Raw genomic sequence first — 12,698 nt, 5'->3', positions numbered from 1 at the left:
ACCCAGATGGGCGCAGGGCTGCAAAAAGGAAGGCTGGGGACAAGTTCTGGGGGGCACTCTGCAGGGTGAGCGGCACGAGTGGTGGCACCGGCCCTGGCTGGCAGGGGCTGGCTCTGCCAAATGCCCTCACCCCTCTGGTGGTGGCCCAGACCCAGGGCAATGAGGAGATGTTCCCGGGAAGCCGTGGAGATAAATGGGGATGGGGTTCCTGCCCATTAATGTGCCACTGTCCTGGGGGGACTCTCAGCCATTCGCTGGCCCCTGGGGTCTCCAGAAGAGCCGGGACATTGCGTACGTGCGCACCTGCGTGGGAAGGGGATGTTAAGGATATTTCCCTGCACACATTTCCCCGTGCAGCCTTCTTCTGTAGGTGGATTGTCCTGGGATGGGGGAGACAGAACCATGTGTGTGTGGGGGGTCTTCTGGGGGTCCCTGATGGAAGGGAACAGCCCTGCACTCTTTGTACGTGTGCACACTGACGGGGTAAAATGAGAGCAGGGGACGGGGAGGATGGGGTGGCCCCAGGGGAAAGGCAATTTGGGGAGCACCTGGCAGCACCCGGGGGTCCCAACGCCCACCCTGTCCGTGGGGCTGGGGGGGCTTGCAGAGCTGCCCATGGCACGTCCCTTGGGGCAGAACAGCAAGAGCAGGGTCTCCAACACCGAGCAAGTGAATGCGTCTCCTTCCAGGGTCAGTATTTATTTCGCTCGGGGGTGCTTCTTTCCACTGCAGGTCCCTCTCTGCCCCCTGCTCTCCTGCTGCGACTGGGCGATGCATCACTCGGCGGTACCGGGGCTGCCGAGGCTGCTGCCTCCCTCCCCTCGCTGCCTCCACGCGAGCCAAAGCCACCTCTGTCCTGCCCCACGCGGGTCCTGGGGCTCCCCGCCTCGCAAGGGGGGAACAATCCTGCCCCACACACGGGGTCTGCAGCGAGGGGCAGCCCAGGGCCCCGGAGCGGTGGGGCTGCGGCCGCCCCGTTCCTCCCAGCCGGGATGGGGGCAGCCTCAGGGCGAGATCACGTAGGCGGTGGCGATGTATTTCTTGCCAGGGCCGTAGGTGGACTTGGTCCAGGTGTAGGTCTGGATGCTGATGCCGTGGCCACCCAGGCTCAGGTGGCACCTGTGGGGACACACGGTCCACCCCTGAGCCCCACGCTCACCTCTCGCCCCCCTCCCCAAAGCGCTCCCGGCGTCCCCATGTCCCCATCCCATCCCGATCCCACCCGTGATGCCCCGAAGATGGGCTGGGGATGTCAGGGGCTGTCTCAGCTGCTCCGTGGGGAGCAGGAGGGCTCCGTGGCCGGAGGACAGACGGACGGACAGACGGGGTGCCGTACTTACGCCCTCCCAGGACGGGCGATGAAGCACAACGTGTAGACGCCGAACTCGAACTCGGGGCTGCAGCCGATGAACGCGGAGCCCACCTCCTTGTAAAAGCCGTCCCAGCTGAACTGCAGCCCCAGCACGTCGGGGTAGGTGTCCCACTGGAGGGCGGGAGAAGGGGGTTGGGGGCTGAGACCCTCGCTGAGCTTGGCTCCAGGTGCAGCAGGGCAGGGAAGCCAAGCAAAACCCTCGTGCCCTCTCCAGGATGCTCCCAGCCTCACGCCTGCTCCTGTCTGGGAGCTTCATTTGCCCTTTGCAACCATCTTCTCTGGATTTCCCCACCCTGCTCCCATCCCAAGGTCCAGGTACGGGGGCAGAGGGGTGAGCGCCCCCGCCCCATGTACCGGGGGGGGTCCCCGTTTGCCCCCCTCGGGACGCAGCTGTTGGAGCGAGGTCAGCGCTCCGTGCCCAAGCCCTCACCCCGTGGCAGCACTCACCGGCCCGTTGTAGTTGTGGCTGTAGTAGTTGACGAGTCCCTGCTTTTCCAGGAGGTAGAAGCGGATCCAGTTGTGAAATCCGCTCACTTGCCCTTTTTTAATCTCCCCTAAGCACAAACGAGACCCTGGGGTGAGCCGGGCACCCCCCGCTGCCCAGCCCCTGCCCCGTCCCACCGGGACGCGCCGGCTCTACCCGAGAAGACGTGCTCGAAGCCGCTGGAGTCCTTCTCGCCGTTGCCTCGGGAGTAGAGGCCGAACCACATCTCCTTCAAATCCGCGAGGAATTCCTGCTCGGAGCCGTAGCGGTCTGTGGGGAGGGAGGCAGGGAGATGGGAGCCGGGGGATCAACACGCGGGGACCCCGTTCCTCCCAGGTGGCCCTGCCCCGCTCCACACTCACTTTTCTTATGGAGGAAAGCGAAGAGTTTCTTCATCAGCTCGGTCTTCATCACCTCCCTGAGGAAGGTGTCCTGCTCCCTCAGCTCCTCCGCTGTCACCTCCTCCTCCCGGCCGGTCGCCCTCTGGTAGTTGTCCAGCAGCCTGATGAAGCTGGCGTAGGTGGGTTTGGAGAAGAGCTTCTCATTCACGTACGCGTAGAGCCTGGGAGGGAGGAGAGGAACCCTTTGGAGATCCTTTGGGACCCCTCTCCAGACGGCCAGGTCCTGGCCACGGTGGTCCCTTGCCACGTGGCACTGGTGGCAGCGCTGGGGCACACTCACGGCCGGGGGGAGCGATCCTCCTGGTCATCCGTCTCATCGGGGGCAGCCCGGTACTGCGGGTTGATGGTGATGTCCTGGGGCCGGGCTTTGTTGTGATCGGCCCCGTAGAGCTGCTCGGAGACCTGCAGGAGCTCCTCGTCGGTGACGGCATCGCGGCTGCTGGAGAAACCCTCTGCGAGGAGAGGCGCGGGGTGACCGCGGGGCGCGGAGGGTGCAGGGGTGGCAGGGGGGTCCCAACCAGCACCAACCCCACGTTTTGGGCACAAGAGCCTTCATTAAGTGAGAGGGGGACGTCAGTCCCTGTCCCCCGGGCTCAGCACCAGCACACAGAGGCTTTGCACAAATGGTGGCAGCACCGCACGGGTGCCAAAACTGTGCCCCCCCACGCCGTCGGCCCTGGGAGCAAGCAGCCCACAGGCGCACGGGGGGGACCCGGGGGGGTTTTCCTTGCCCTCGATCAGAAGCAGAGCCACTCACCACCAGCATGTCTGCGTGCTGCTTCCTCGCCCCATTCCCCACCTGCCCAAGAACAAGAAAAAGGAGCTCAGCGTGATGGAGACACAGGCTGGGGCTGCCCGGGACCACGCACGCAAGTGCACAGCGGCACGGGTGGATGTCCGCACGGAACCAGCCCTTGGCACCCCACCGCCGGGCTCCAGCAGCCCCACAGAGCCCCCTCCTCACCCGGTCGGCAGTGCTCGTAGTAGTCCTCGCAGCAGTTGTGGTGGCTCTCGCACTCGGCGTCGCAGTGGCACTCGTCCTCCTTGCTGTAGGGCTCCTCGCAGCGCCCTTTGCAGGAGTCAGGGGCCGTGTACAGCTCTTAGGGGGAAGAGAAACAACCGCGGGATGGAGCAGCAGCCCTGCCTCGTCCAGCCCCAAATCCGAGAGCGTCTCTGCCTTCTGCCCAAGCTGCCGCCTGGCTCTGGGTCCTGGCTGGTGGCAGGGGACAGCACGGGGACACCGGTGCTGAGGGTGTCCAGGAGTGAGAAACGGAGCGAGGAAGAGCTCCAGCTGCTCCGGAGCTGGGCCAGTTCCTCGTTCCCCGGACCACGGGGATGCTGCAGCATCCCAACGCCCATAGCTCAGCACATTCCCTCCTTGCTCCCATCCTGGGGGGAGCCGATGGGACCAAGGTCCCGCCGTGAAGCTGGTCAGGATCCTTTCCCAACGTTTTGGGGTGGCGGTTGGACCGGCTGAGTCCTCAGGACGCATCTCCGCGGGTCACTCGCCTTTGGCCGCGGACACACGCCACACCAGGGACCTTGGCAGGTCGCTTGGCACGGGGAAGCACCTTTTCGGCTCCCCACCACTAATTGCCTGCTCTGATTCACCCCGTTAACGCCAGGCTTAGCGGCGGTGCCCCAGGCCCAGCCGTCCCCAGCCCGGAGGAGTGCCACATTCCAGACTCCCTCATTTGCTACCCGTCCGTCCGTCCTTCCGCCACGCCGGGCCACACGGGGAGTCCCCGCTGAGCTATTTATGCGATGAATGTGCCGGTCAGCCCGTGCTTTATTACACGCTGTGGCAAAGCTAAAAATAACGCAGCGACTCAAGCCGTGCTCTGAATAGCACAAATGCCACCTCTCCGAGGGACAAGGGCTGCCTGCTGCCAGGCAAAGCGGGGACCGAGGTGGGACCAGAGGCTTGGCTGTTCTTAAGAGACAACCAGGAGGGAAGGTGCCTTTTTCTCTGCCCACTGCTTAACGATGCTCCTAACGAACAGGGCAGCCCGGGCACGGCTTCCCCAACACCCCCTTGGTGCCATCACCCCCAGGGACGTGCCAAGAAGCCGTGCCCCAGACAGGCCAGCCTGCAAAGCGATCCCTGGAGGAGAGGGTGTTGCTTTCCCTTGCAAACCTGCAATCAGGCAGCAGCATAAACACGGCGAGCAACACCCCTGGGTGGCCTGCCTTCGGTTCCAGCAGGTGAAACGTGCCCACGGGGCAGATCCTGATCCAGCAGCGTGACCTCCGAGGTCACCCCGGCTGCTTTCTCTCCGCAGCCGCTTCGCTTGCTCTGCTGTTTTCTGTTTTCCCCCCAAACTATTTGTCAGGTTTGGGGACCACAGAAACGTGCTCCTACAGGTGATGGTCTGGGAGGAAGAACCTCTTTGCCCCAGCAGCCCTCGTTGGCTGCTCTTGCTGCAAGGGGGTCCTGATTTTATTGGATTTCATCGGATGCTCCTCGAGGAGATTCACCCTCGGGGCCACTTGAGTCCCACTTTTGCTCATGCTGATGCAGGGACAACTGGAAGGGGCTGCAGAGGGAAGGAGCATCCGAGGGTTTGGGGACAAGCATGGCTCGAGCAGCCTGGTGTCACCCGTCCACGCAGCAGCACAGCCAGGTCCGGAGCCCTGGTGGGCACAGCAGCTGCAACCCCCCTCGTGCCGGACAGCACGCCTCTCGCTCCCAAAGCAGCATTTCGGGACAATTCGGGCTGAATGACACATCCAGGCTCGCTTTCCAGCGGGAGGGATTGCGCATGGCAGGAGCTGCCCGCACATCGGCCGGCACGGGGCGCGTGGTGCCCGAGCGTGTCGCGGCAAAGCCCGGTACGGGGACGTGCGGTGACTCAGCCGAGGCTGGGAGCTCTGCAGAGCCCTCGGAGGAGCGAGTTCAGCATCATTTTCTACCACGGCTCGGGTGCCAGAACAGCAGCAGCAAGCTAAGGCTTCTCCCAGAGCAGGGCACTGGGGATGACTGCAGGAGGCTGCTCGCCTTGCACGGCCAGGGAGGCTCGCACCTAAATAGAGCCAAGCAGCCGCAGGGCAGCCTGGCACTCCTGATGGTCAAGTTAGAGGAGCTGCCGGAGCTTTTGGGGAGAGAAGAGCTGATGGGAGAGCTCGCGATGCTGGAGGAGGGCAGCTGGAGCAGAAGGACATGGCCAGCCGTGCCCAAACACTGCTGGTGTTGGGATCTGGGTGGGGGGGACCCGGGACCATCCTCCTGCCCCCTCCTCTGACCCATTGCTCCCCGGCACCAGCCCCCGATGTTCGGCCCTTCCCCAGCAGAAAACTCCACTTTGCAGATGAGGCAAGACGAGGCCAGATGCGGGTTTGGCAACCAAGCCCTCGGAAAGGCCCCCGCTGGGACAGGACAGGACGGGCTGCGCTGGGCTCGCCCAGCCCGCGGATCTTCTCGGGGTGCACCGAGCCAGACAAATATCCCTGTCAAATATCTCACGTTCAGCTCTCCAGCCAGACCAGTCCCTGCCTGAACGCAGCGTTTGGACGAGAGCAAACACGACTTCATTTCTGCCAGCAAGTTTTGACGGGGAGGGCGCGGGCTATTTCCCGAGCAGCTCCGTTCCTCGAGGTGCGGGGAAATGTTTTGGGGATATTTGGGCAAAGCCGCCCGCCACCGTCCTGCCTGGATGAGGATAAGGGCGGTTGTTACACCCTAGATGTGCACCACGAGCAGCCAGCGATGCTCCCTGGCTCCTCGCTCCCCCGGGCACGGGCTGGGGGCTCCAAAAACCCCTCCACATCGCTCCGGAGAGAGATTTGGGGTCCAGTTAGAGGGAGCTGCTCAGGACCTCGCCCAGGGAAGTTTTGCCTGCCCTCAGGATCCCTCCACCTTCTCTCAGGGCCTTGAGGAAGGATCTTGGAGACGAGCAAAGCTCCCCTTTGGCTGCCACTACCTTCATCTTGTCCCAGGTCCCTCGTCCTTCCCTGCTGGCTGCTCCCCAGCTCCGGCACACCCCGGTGAGGCTTCCAAGCAAGGACACCTTCTGTGTTTGCATTAAGCAAGACGAGAACACAGCAAATTGTCACGGCAGCCCACCCGCTGGATTGCAGAAGCAACAGGATTGCAGCAGGAGCTCCTCTTCTGCACCTGGCCTTGCAAAACTCCTCTCCACTAACCTCGAGGCCAGATACAGCCTGCTTGCGGTGCCAAAAAAAGTGATGAAACTCCCTTCTTGAGAACGGATTACAGCTCGCATTTGATGTGAGAACACAACCAGGACAACACCCAGGACAACACGTGCGGGATGCTCGGAAACAAGGAGCCCCAAAGCCAATGCCCAGGAGACGCTCCTCGGCGCAGCATCGTGCCAAAACCAGAGTTTTTCCTGCTTGCCCCTCCGAGCCCACCTCCAAACAGCCTTGGCTGAGCTCCGCCTGCATCGTGCTCCGTCCCTGATGCCCCAGGAGCCCTGGCCCGGGCTTGCTGCTCTGCCCCATCTCCTAAATCTCTTGTTCCACATGAATCTCTCCGGCCAGCCGCCCCGCAACGCGCCAGCACCCGCGATGACGATCTCGGTGTGACTGATGGCATGACCAAACGCCGCCAAATCCACTTCCCGGAGCCACCTGACCTGCCCCACAGGATCCTGGCTATTGTCCTGGGAGCTGCCAGAGCTTTTGGAGCAGGATCACAGCTCTCACACAGCACCCCCGGGCTTCGCTCACCTACCGAAGCTGGGACCCGGCACAGGATGAAACCGGGTGAGAAGCCGGGAGCCCCAGTAAATCCCAGTGAGCTTCCAGCCCTGACACTGGGGCTGTGCCAGCACAGCTGCCCCGACCAGCCCGTGCCCAGCCCCAGGGCCATGGGATGGGCTGCGTGGACGTGCTGGGCTGTCCGGGAGCACAGCGGAGCTTCGGTGGCTTCTTTGGGCAGCGCTTGTGATGGGCAAGGCACCTGGGCTGGCGTTGTGTTCTCGTTGCAACCCATGGGCAACGAGCCGGGCCGGGAGGATTGTGGATAAAGGCAGCGGAGAAATATTGCCTTTAATCCTCCCCCAGCGCGGGAGGATGCAGGAGGCAGAGGAAGGTGGGTTTGGGTGAAGAAAGCCCAGCAGGACACAGCGGGAAGCGACCCCGGGGGGAAGCCACAACCCAGCAAAGAGAAGGACCAAGCCCCCTCCTCCCCGGCTGAGCCCCCCCTAGAGCCGCAGGAAGCCCACGACCACCCCCCTCCGCCCTTTCCCCTGCAAAGCTCTGCCGGATCCGACCCTCCCCGAGCCCCCAGCCTGCTTCCAACCCCTTGCCGCCCCCTCCCCGAGCCAGGCCCTGCTACTCACGGCCGGCCACGCAGCCCAAGGCCATCCCCACCCCGACGAGGAGCATCCAGGGCTTCATCGTCCCGCGGGACCTGAGCCGGGTGCTTGGGAGCACCCCGGAGATGCCGGCTGGAAATGTGGGTGCTGGCCGGCGCTCCCTGCTATATGTGGGGCCCCGGGAGCCGAGGGAGGAGCCCGGTGCCAGCGAGGAGCTTGCGGGCAGGCTGCGCCCCGACTTTGGCAAAGCTCGTTAGGCGCACGTCCTAATTACAGGCTGCCCGGAATGGGAGGAGGGCTGGTAAATCCAGCTCCCTGCGTTGCTCCACTCCTCGCACCCGAGTTTCCCCCCTGGGGGTGATTGAGGAGCAAAGGGAAAGCTTCTGGGGGGGGGGGGGGCCCCGCATGCCCACAGTCCCCATGGATCGGTGCCACAGCTCGGTCCCTCCCTGGCACCTGGTGGCAAATCCCCTCATACCCCCTTGGCACCTTTCTGCCTCCCCCCCCCCCGGTTAATTGCAGGGGTAACGACTTCTTGCACAGCCCCCAGCACAGCTCAGCACCCCAGCTCCCACCGGTCCCCAGCTCCTGCCCGTCCCCAGCTGCTCACAGGGCTCTGCGCTGAGCCCCAGCAGGAAAATAACCCAAGCCCCCCCCTCCTTCTGGGGGCTGGTCGGGTGCCCGCGAGCATCGCCCCTCCAGGAGAGCGATGGGACCAGCAGCACCCATTGGTGCGCACCTCAGGGTGCGCCTCAGCTGCTGGCTTCTGACTTCTTCGCTTCCCATCTGGCGGCGTGGATTTCTCAGGGAGCCTCACCGGGAGCCTAAACCCCAGGGTCCAGCATTTTCCTGCCTCACAGCCAAAAAAAACCCCACCCCTGCACCCTCACCCCCAGCAGGTCCAGGACAGGACGTCCCCACGCAGGGGGCATTGTCCCCATGCAGGGGGCATCGCCCCCACCCCAAATTAAGGGCATCGCCCCCCCCAAGTGCCCCCTCACAGCCCCGAGGAGGGGATTTCTGGGCAGCAAACCAGGCAGCAGCCGCCTGCAACACACCCTGCCCACGCAGGAGCCTTGCAACAGCCCTAACCCCGCCGGGATGCATCATCTGGCACAGGTGAGCAGCGTTTGGTGTAATAAGGGCCAGCTTTGGCTTCCTCCTCACCCCTCAGTCATTTCCTCCCCTCCACCCTGGGCTGGTGACCCCGTTGACTTGTCCTTGCTGACAGCAGTTTTGTTTTACGTGACGTTTTCACATCATCCTGCGCTGAGTCTGCGCGTCGGCCGGCCCTCGTGCCAGGAGGCTGCTGCCACCCGTGGCTACCCGTGCCCCGTCCGGGTGGGGAAACTGAGGCACGCGGGCAGCTGTGCTCAGCCCAGGCTGGGCTGCTGGGGCTGCGCAGCTCCCCGGAGCTGGGCCTGGGGACTCGGTGCCTCCCAGGGGAGCAGCAGGGCAGAGGATTGGGGTGGCCCCCTCTGGGGTAGCACGAGCCAGAGCTACGGGGAGCAACGGGCACCTTCCAGCCCAGCACCCCCGGGGCGAGCAGCATCGGTGTGGGGCAGCCAGGGCTCCTTCCCCCCCCGCCCCAGCTGCTGCAAGGAGTGAACCCGGGCTGCTGCGTGCTGAAGAAAGGTGACTGCAGCCGTGCATACAAAAATACCTCTATTGCTCGCTGCGTGGGGGCTCCCCAACCCCGCTGTCCGTGGCCTCGCCTGCCCGCAGCCCCCCGTGGGCTCCCGGCTGCTGGGCGCCGCCGGGTCTGGGGCCCGTGGCACGGCCGAGCAGAGGCTCTTGGCCGGCTCCAGGGTGGCCCCGTGCGCCCTGAGCCGTGGGGAGCAGAGGGGCAGAGCTGGCCCCCCGTCCGGCACGCGCGCGCTGCCGCGTCCCCGCTGCGTCCCTGCTCCGTCTCCCTCCTGCCCGTCAGGACTCCAGGTCTCGGGAGAGCCGCAGCAGCTCCTTCTGGCTGTCGATGGCTTTCAGGTGCTGCAGGTAGGCCCAGGTGGAGACGGGGCTCCGCACGCTCAGGGACTGCTCCGAGCCTGCGGTGGAGAGCTGGGCTCAGAGCTGGGCTCCCCCAGCCCCTTCCATCGCCCCCCGGCTGGGCTCGCGCACCCCCTGCGGCCTGACTCAGCGGTCCTGCTCCATCACCTCCCGCTTGGTTCGTGGCTCCCCCTCTGTCCCCCACTGCCCAGCTCACCAAAATCCCCTCCGTCACCCCCAGCTTGGCTCTCTGATCCCCCTCCATCACCTCCGGCATGGCTCACGGGTCCCCCTCTATTTCCTCTCGCCCAGCACATCAACCCCCCCCCCTCCATCACCTTTGTCCCATCCCATGGATCCCCCCCGTGGCCCCCCAGGAGCTGTAGGAGCAGACTTGCTCCACGGGGCAAAGCGGTGCCCAGCTGGGGACGGCGGGGAGCAGGAGCTCAGCCTCCACCCCGGCGCTTTCCGAGGCGCCGCCACCACCCCCAGCCCAATTTTCTCCCGCCGCAGCCCCCGGGGTGCCCCCCCCCCCCCCCCCAAAGGACGGTGGGCTCCCACGTAGCCCCACGGGATGGGGGTCTCCCGGCACCGAACGTACACGTGCTCATCCTGACGGCCTTGGGGTCCTCCGGGCGGTGCGGGGAGCGGCTCCGCAGCGGGGAGAGCGGAGCTGGGTGCGGAGGGAGAGCAGGAGCTGAGCTACGGCCCCGCGGGGACCTCGCCCCCCCCCGGCCCCCTGCTCCTCGCCCCCCACCCCGGGGTGCACTCACCGTGCGCCTGGCCCCGGCAGCGCTGCAGGACGCGCACCGTCTTGGCCATCATGTGCTGCGGGCAATGCACGAAGGTCACTTGCTGCCACCCGGCACCATTTGGCTCCCCCCTCTCCATCCCCCCGTGACCCCCACCCCATCAGCAAAAAGGGTCCTGACCCCCGAAGGAGGGGGGGGGGTGTTCGTGATGCCGCGTGGATGCTCTGGGTCTGCCTCCCCGGGACAAGCAGGAGCAGGGGAGCGACCCCCCCGCCACTCACCATCTTCTCGAAGTTGATGAGGTTCTCGGCCAGCGTGCGATTGCCCTCGTGGATGAAGGTCATGTCTGCATGGGGGGGGGGGGGGGGGTTGGGGGGAAAAGCGAGCCCCCGGCTTGGTTTCCTGGTCCCCGGGGGGGGGTGGGAGGCGTCAAAAGGGCTCCCCGCGCCCCCGGAGCTGCGGTACCCACCTTTGAGGAGGAGGGGGACGAAGGGGATGATGGGGGGGCTCAGCTTGGCGACGGCCAGGCGATAGACCCGGTGGTTCCACGACGGGTCCTGGGGATGGAGCGGGAGCTCAGCAGGGTGGGGGTCTCCAGGGGAGGGGGCTCCGGTGCCCTGGCTTGGCACAGCCCAAAATTTGGGAGAAGGGAATGCCCCCATCCCCCCCCCCTGCCCCGTGCCACCCCTGTGACCTTGTGTATTTCGGGACGCTGGGGCAGGAGGGAGCCACAGCAAACCCAGAGGCATGGGGGTGGCACAGCCTCACCCCCCCCCCCCTCCCCCAGCTCTGTCCCAACCCCATGCCCCCTCCCCAGCTCTGCACAAGGTGTCTGCTCTCACCAGCATCCTCTCCAGAGCCGCGTGCAGCTTTCGGATCTTGTGGGGCAGCCTCTGCGCGGAGAGGGGGGGGGGTCAGGATGGCCCCACCCCGCCCCCCCTCTACCCCTGAACCCCCCCCCCACCCCCTTAAATCTCCGGGCACCTCCGAGCCCCTCATCCCAATGCCCCTCTCGGCGCTCCGAGCTCGCTCCAGGGGAGCTTGGAGCCCGTTTCCACTGCGGCGCGCGGGATTTGGGATCTAACCACGGATGCACGCTCGGCTCCTGCCCCCCTGCACGGTGGCAATCCTGCTCCCTGCCTCCCAAAACCTTTTGGGGAACGGGGTCAGCTTGGAGCCCGGCCACCCTCGTCCCTTCTGTAGCCCCCGGGGACCCGGATCTGTCCTTGGGGGGGGGGGGAAGATCTGTTACCTCCCAGGTCTTGGCGAGGCGGCTCACGGCCGTGTTGCTGACACCAAACATCACCGCGAAGAAGGAATTCAGGTTCTTCTGCTCCTTGAGGCTGCGGGCAGGGACGGACTCAGCCGGGAGGCCACCAGCCGGTCCCGACGGGGACGTGGGGGTGGCGGGGCACTCACTGAGCAGCCAGCTTGATGAACTTGCGGAGGAGCTGGGCTCTCCTGCCCACCTCGGGGCAGAGGCACAGCTCCGTGGCCACCCAGTACTGCAGCTCGTTGAAGCGCCGCATGACGCGCTCCAGGTTGGCCGTGGTCACCTCGTGAAACTTCTGCGGCCCCACGATGTAGTGGATCATCTCCACCTGCGGGGCCGGCGGGGGGCCTGAGGGTGGCCGGGGAGGGGCGGGGGGGGGGTGTGGGGGTGTCTCGGGGGACGCCCGGTGTCTCCCCTCCCGGTTTTGCCCCGTACCTGGTGGATGCTCTTGAAGAGGTTCCAGTCGTAGTCCGTCAGGTGGCTGGCCAGGTCCTTGGAGCTGATGAGGTCCAAGGTCTCGGAGGAGCCGACGTGGGGGCCCAGCTGCTCGGGATGGGGGGTCTGCACGCAGGGGAAGGATGAGGGGCGGGGGGACACCCCCAACCCTGAGCCGCTTGGGAGGCAGCCGGGGCCGGAGCCGCGCTCTTGCCTGTGGCTGGGCTCACCAAGCCTCCTCCATCGCCTCTAGGTTGGCTTGACCCCCCCCCCCGCAGCACCTCCGGCTTGGCTCCTGCACCCCCTTCGTCGTCTGCAGCCTGACTCACGGCTCCTCTTCCTCTGCTGCCTTGGGTCCCCCCCTCGCCCTTCACTCAGCTCATCGAACCCTCTCCACCACCTCCAGCATGGCTCATGGATGACCCCATATAGCTCAGCACCGCTCATGGATGACCCCATATAGCTCAGCACCACTCATGGATGACCCTACACAGCTCAGCATGGCTCTTGGATGACCCTGCACAGCTCAGCACCACTCATGGATGACCCCATATAGCTCAGTGTGGCTCATGGATGACCCCATATAGCTCAGCACCACTCATGGATGACCCCATATAGCTCAGCACCACTCATGGATGACCCCATATAGCTCAGCATGGCTCTTGGATGACCCTATATTGCTCAGCACCGCTCATGGATGACCCCATATAGCTCAG

At 65.3% G+C, this 12,698-nt stretch overlaps 2 protein-coding genes across 2 annotated transcripts in view; both read right to left on the bottom strand.

The window, feature by feature from the left end:
- Nucleotides 1–866: 866 nt before the first annotated feature.
- On the bottom strand, nucleotides 867–8,097 carry ENDOU (endonuclease, poly(U) specific). Its single transcript, XM_035308873.1, has 9 exons — nucleotides 7,564–8,097; nucleotides 3,222–3,356; nucleotides 3,015–3,056; nucleotides 2,538–2,709; nucleotides 2,219–2,418; nucleotides 2,013–2,126; nucleotides 1,820–1,926; nucleotides 1,341–1,483; nucleotides 867–1,119 (listed from the first exon to the last, which is right to left on the bottom strand). Exons 1-9 carry the CDS (start codon nucleotides 7,619–7,621, stop codon nucleotides 1,005–1,007), a joined length of 1,086 nt encoding a protein of 361 aa, XP_035164764.1. The 5' UTR covers nucleotides 7,622–8,097; the 3' UTR covers nucleotides 867–1,004.
- Nucleotides 8,098–9,187: 1,090 nt separating this feature from the next.
- Nucleotides 9,188–12,698, bottom strand: part of RAPGEF3 (Rap guanine nucleotide exchange factor 3) — a 14,717-nt gene continuing 11,206 nt past the window's right edge. Inside the window, exons 19-27 of the mRNA XM_035308863.1 lie at nucleotides 11,983–12,108; nucleotides 11,694–11,875; nucleotides 11,527–11,617; nucleotides 11,117–11,167; nucleotides 10,744–10,831; nucleotides 10,556–10,620; nucleotides 10,296–10,350; nucleotides 10,124–10,195; nucleotides 9,188–9,581 (exon numbers count right to left, since the gene is read on the bottom strand). Coding sequence (XP_035164754.1) covers nucleotides 9,463–9,581; nucleotides 10,124–10,195; nucleotides 10,296–10,350; nucleotides 10,556–10,620; nucleotides 10,744–10,831; nucleotides 11,117–11,167; nucleotides 11,527–11,617; nucleotides 11,694–11,875; nucleotides 11,983–12,108 — 849 coding nt within the window. The 3' untranslated portion in view covers nucleotides 9,188–9,462. The remainder of the gene's footprint in view (nucleotides 9,582–10,123; nucleotides 10,196–10,295; nucleotides 10,351–10,555; nucleotides 10,621–10,743; nucleotides 10,832–11,116; nucleotides 11,168–11,526; nucleotides 11,618–11,693; nucleotides 11,876–11,982; nucleotides 12,109–12,698) is intronic.

This window comes from Oxyura jamaicensis, chromosome 33 (assembly GCF_011077185.1).
Source record: "Oxyura jamaicensis isolate SHBP4307 breed ruddy duck chromosome 33, BPBGC_Ojam_1.0, whole genome shotgun sequence".
NCBI classification, from domain to species: domain Eukaryota; kingdom Metazoa; phylum Chordata; class Aves; order Anseriformes; family Anatidae; genus Oxyura; species Oxyura jamaicensis.
This window is presented reverse-complemented; position numbering and strand designations above follow the sequence as displayed.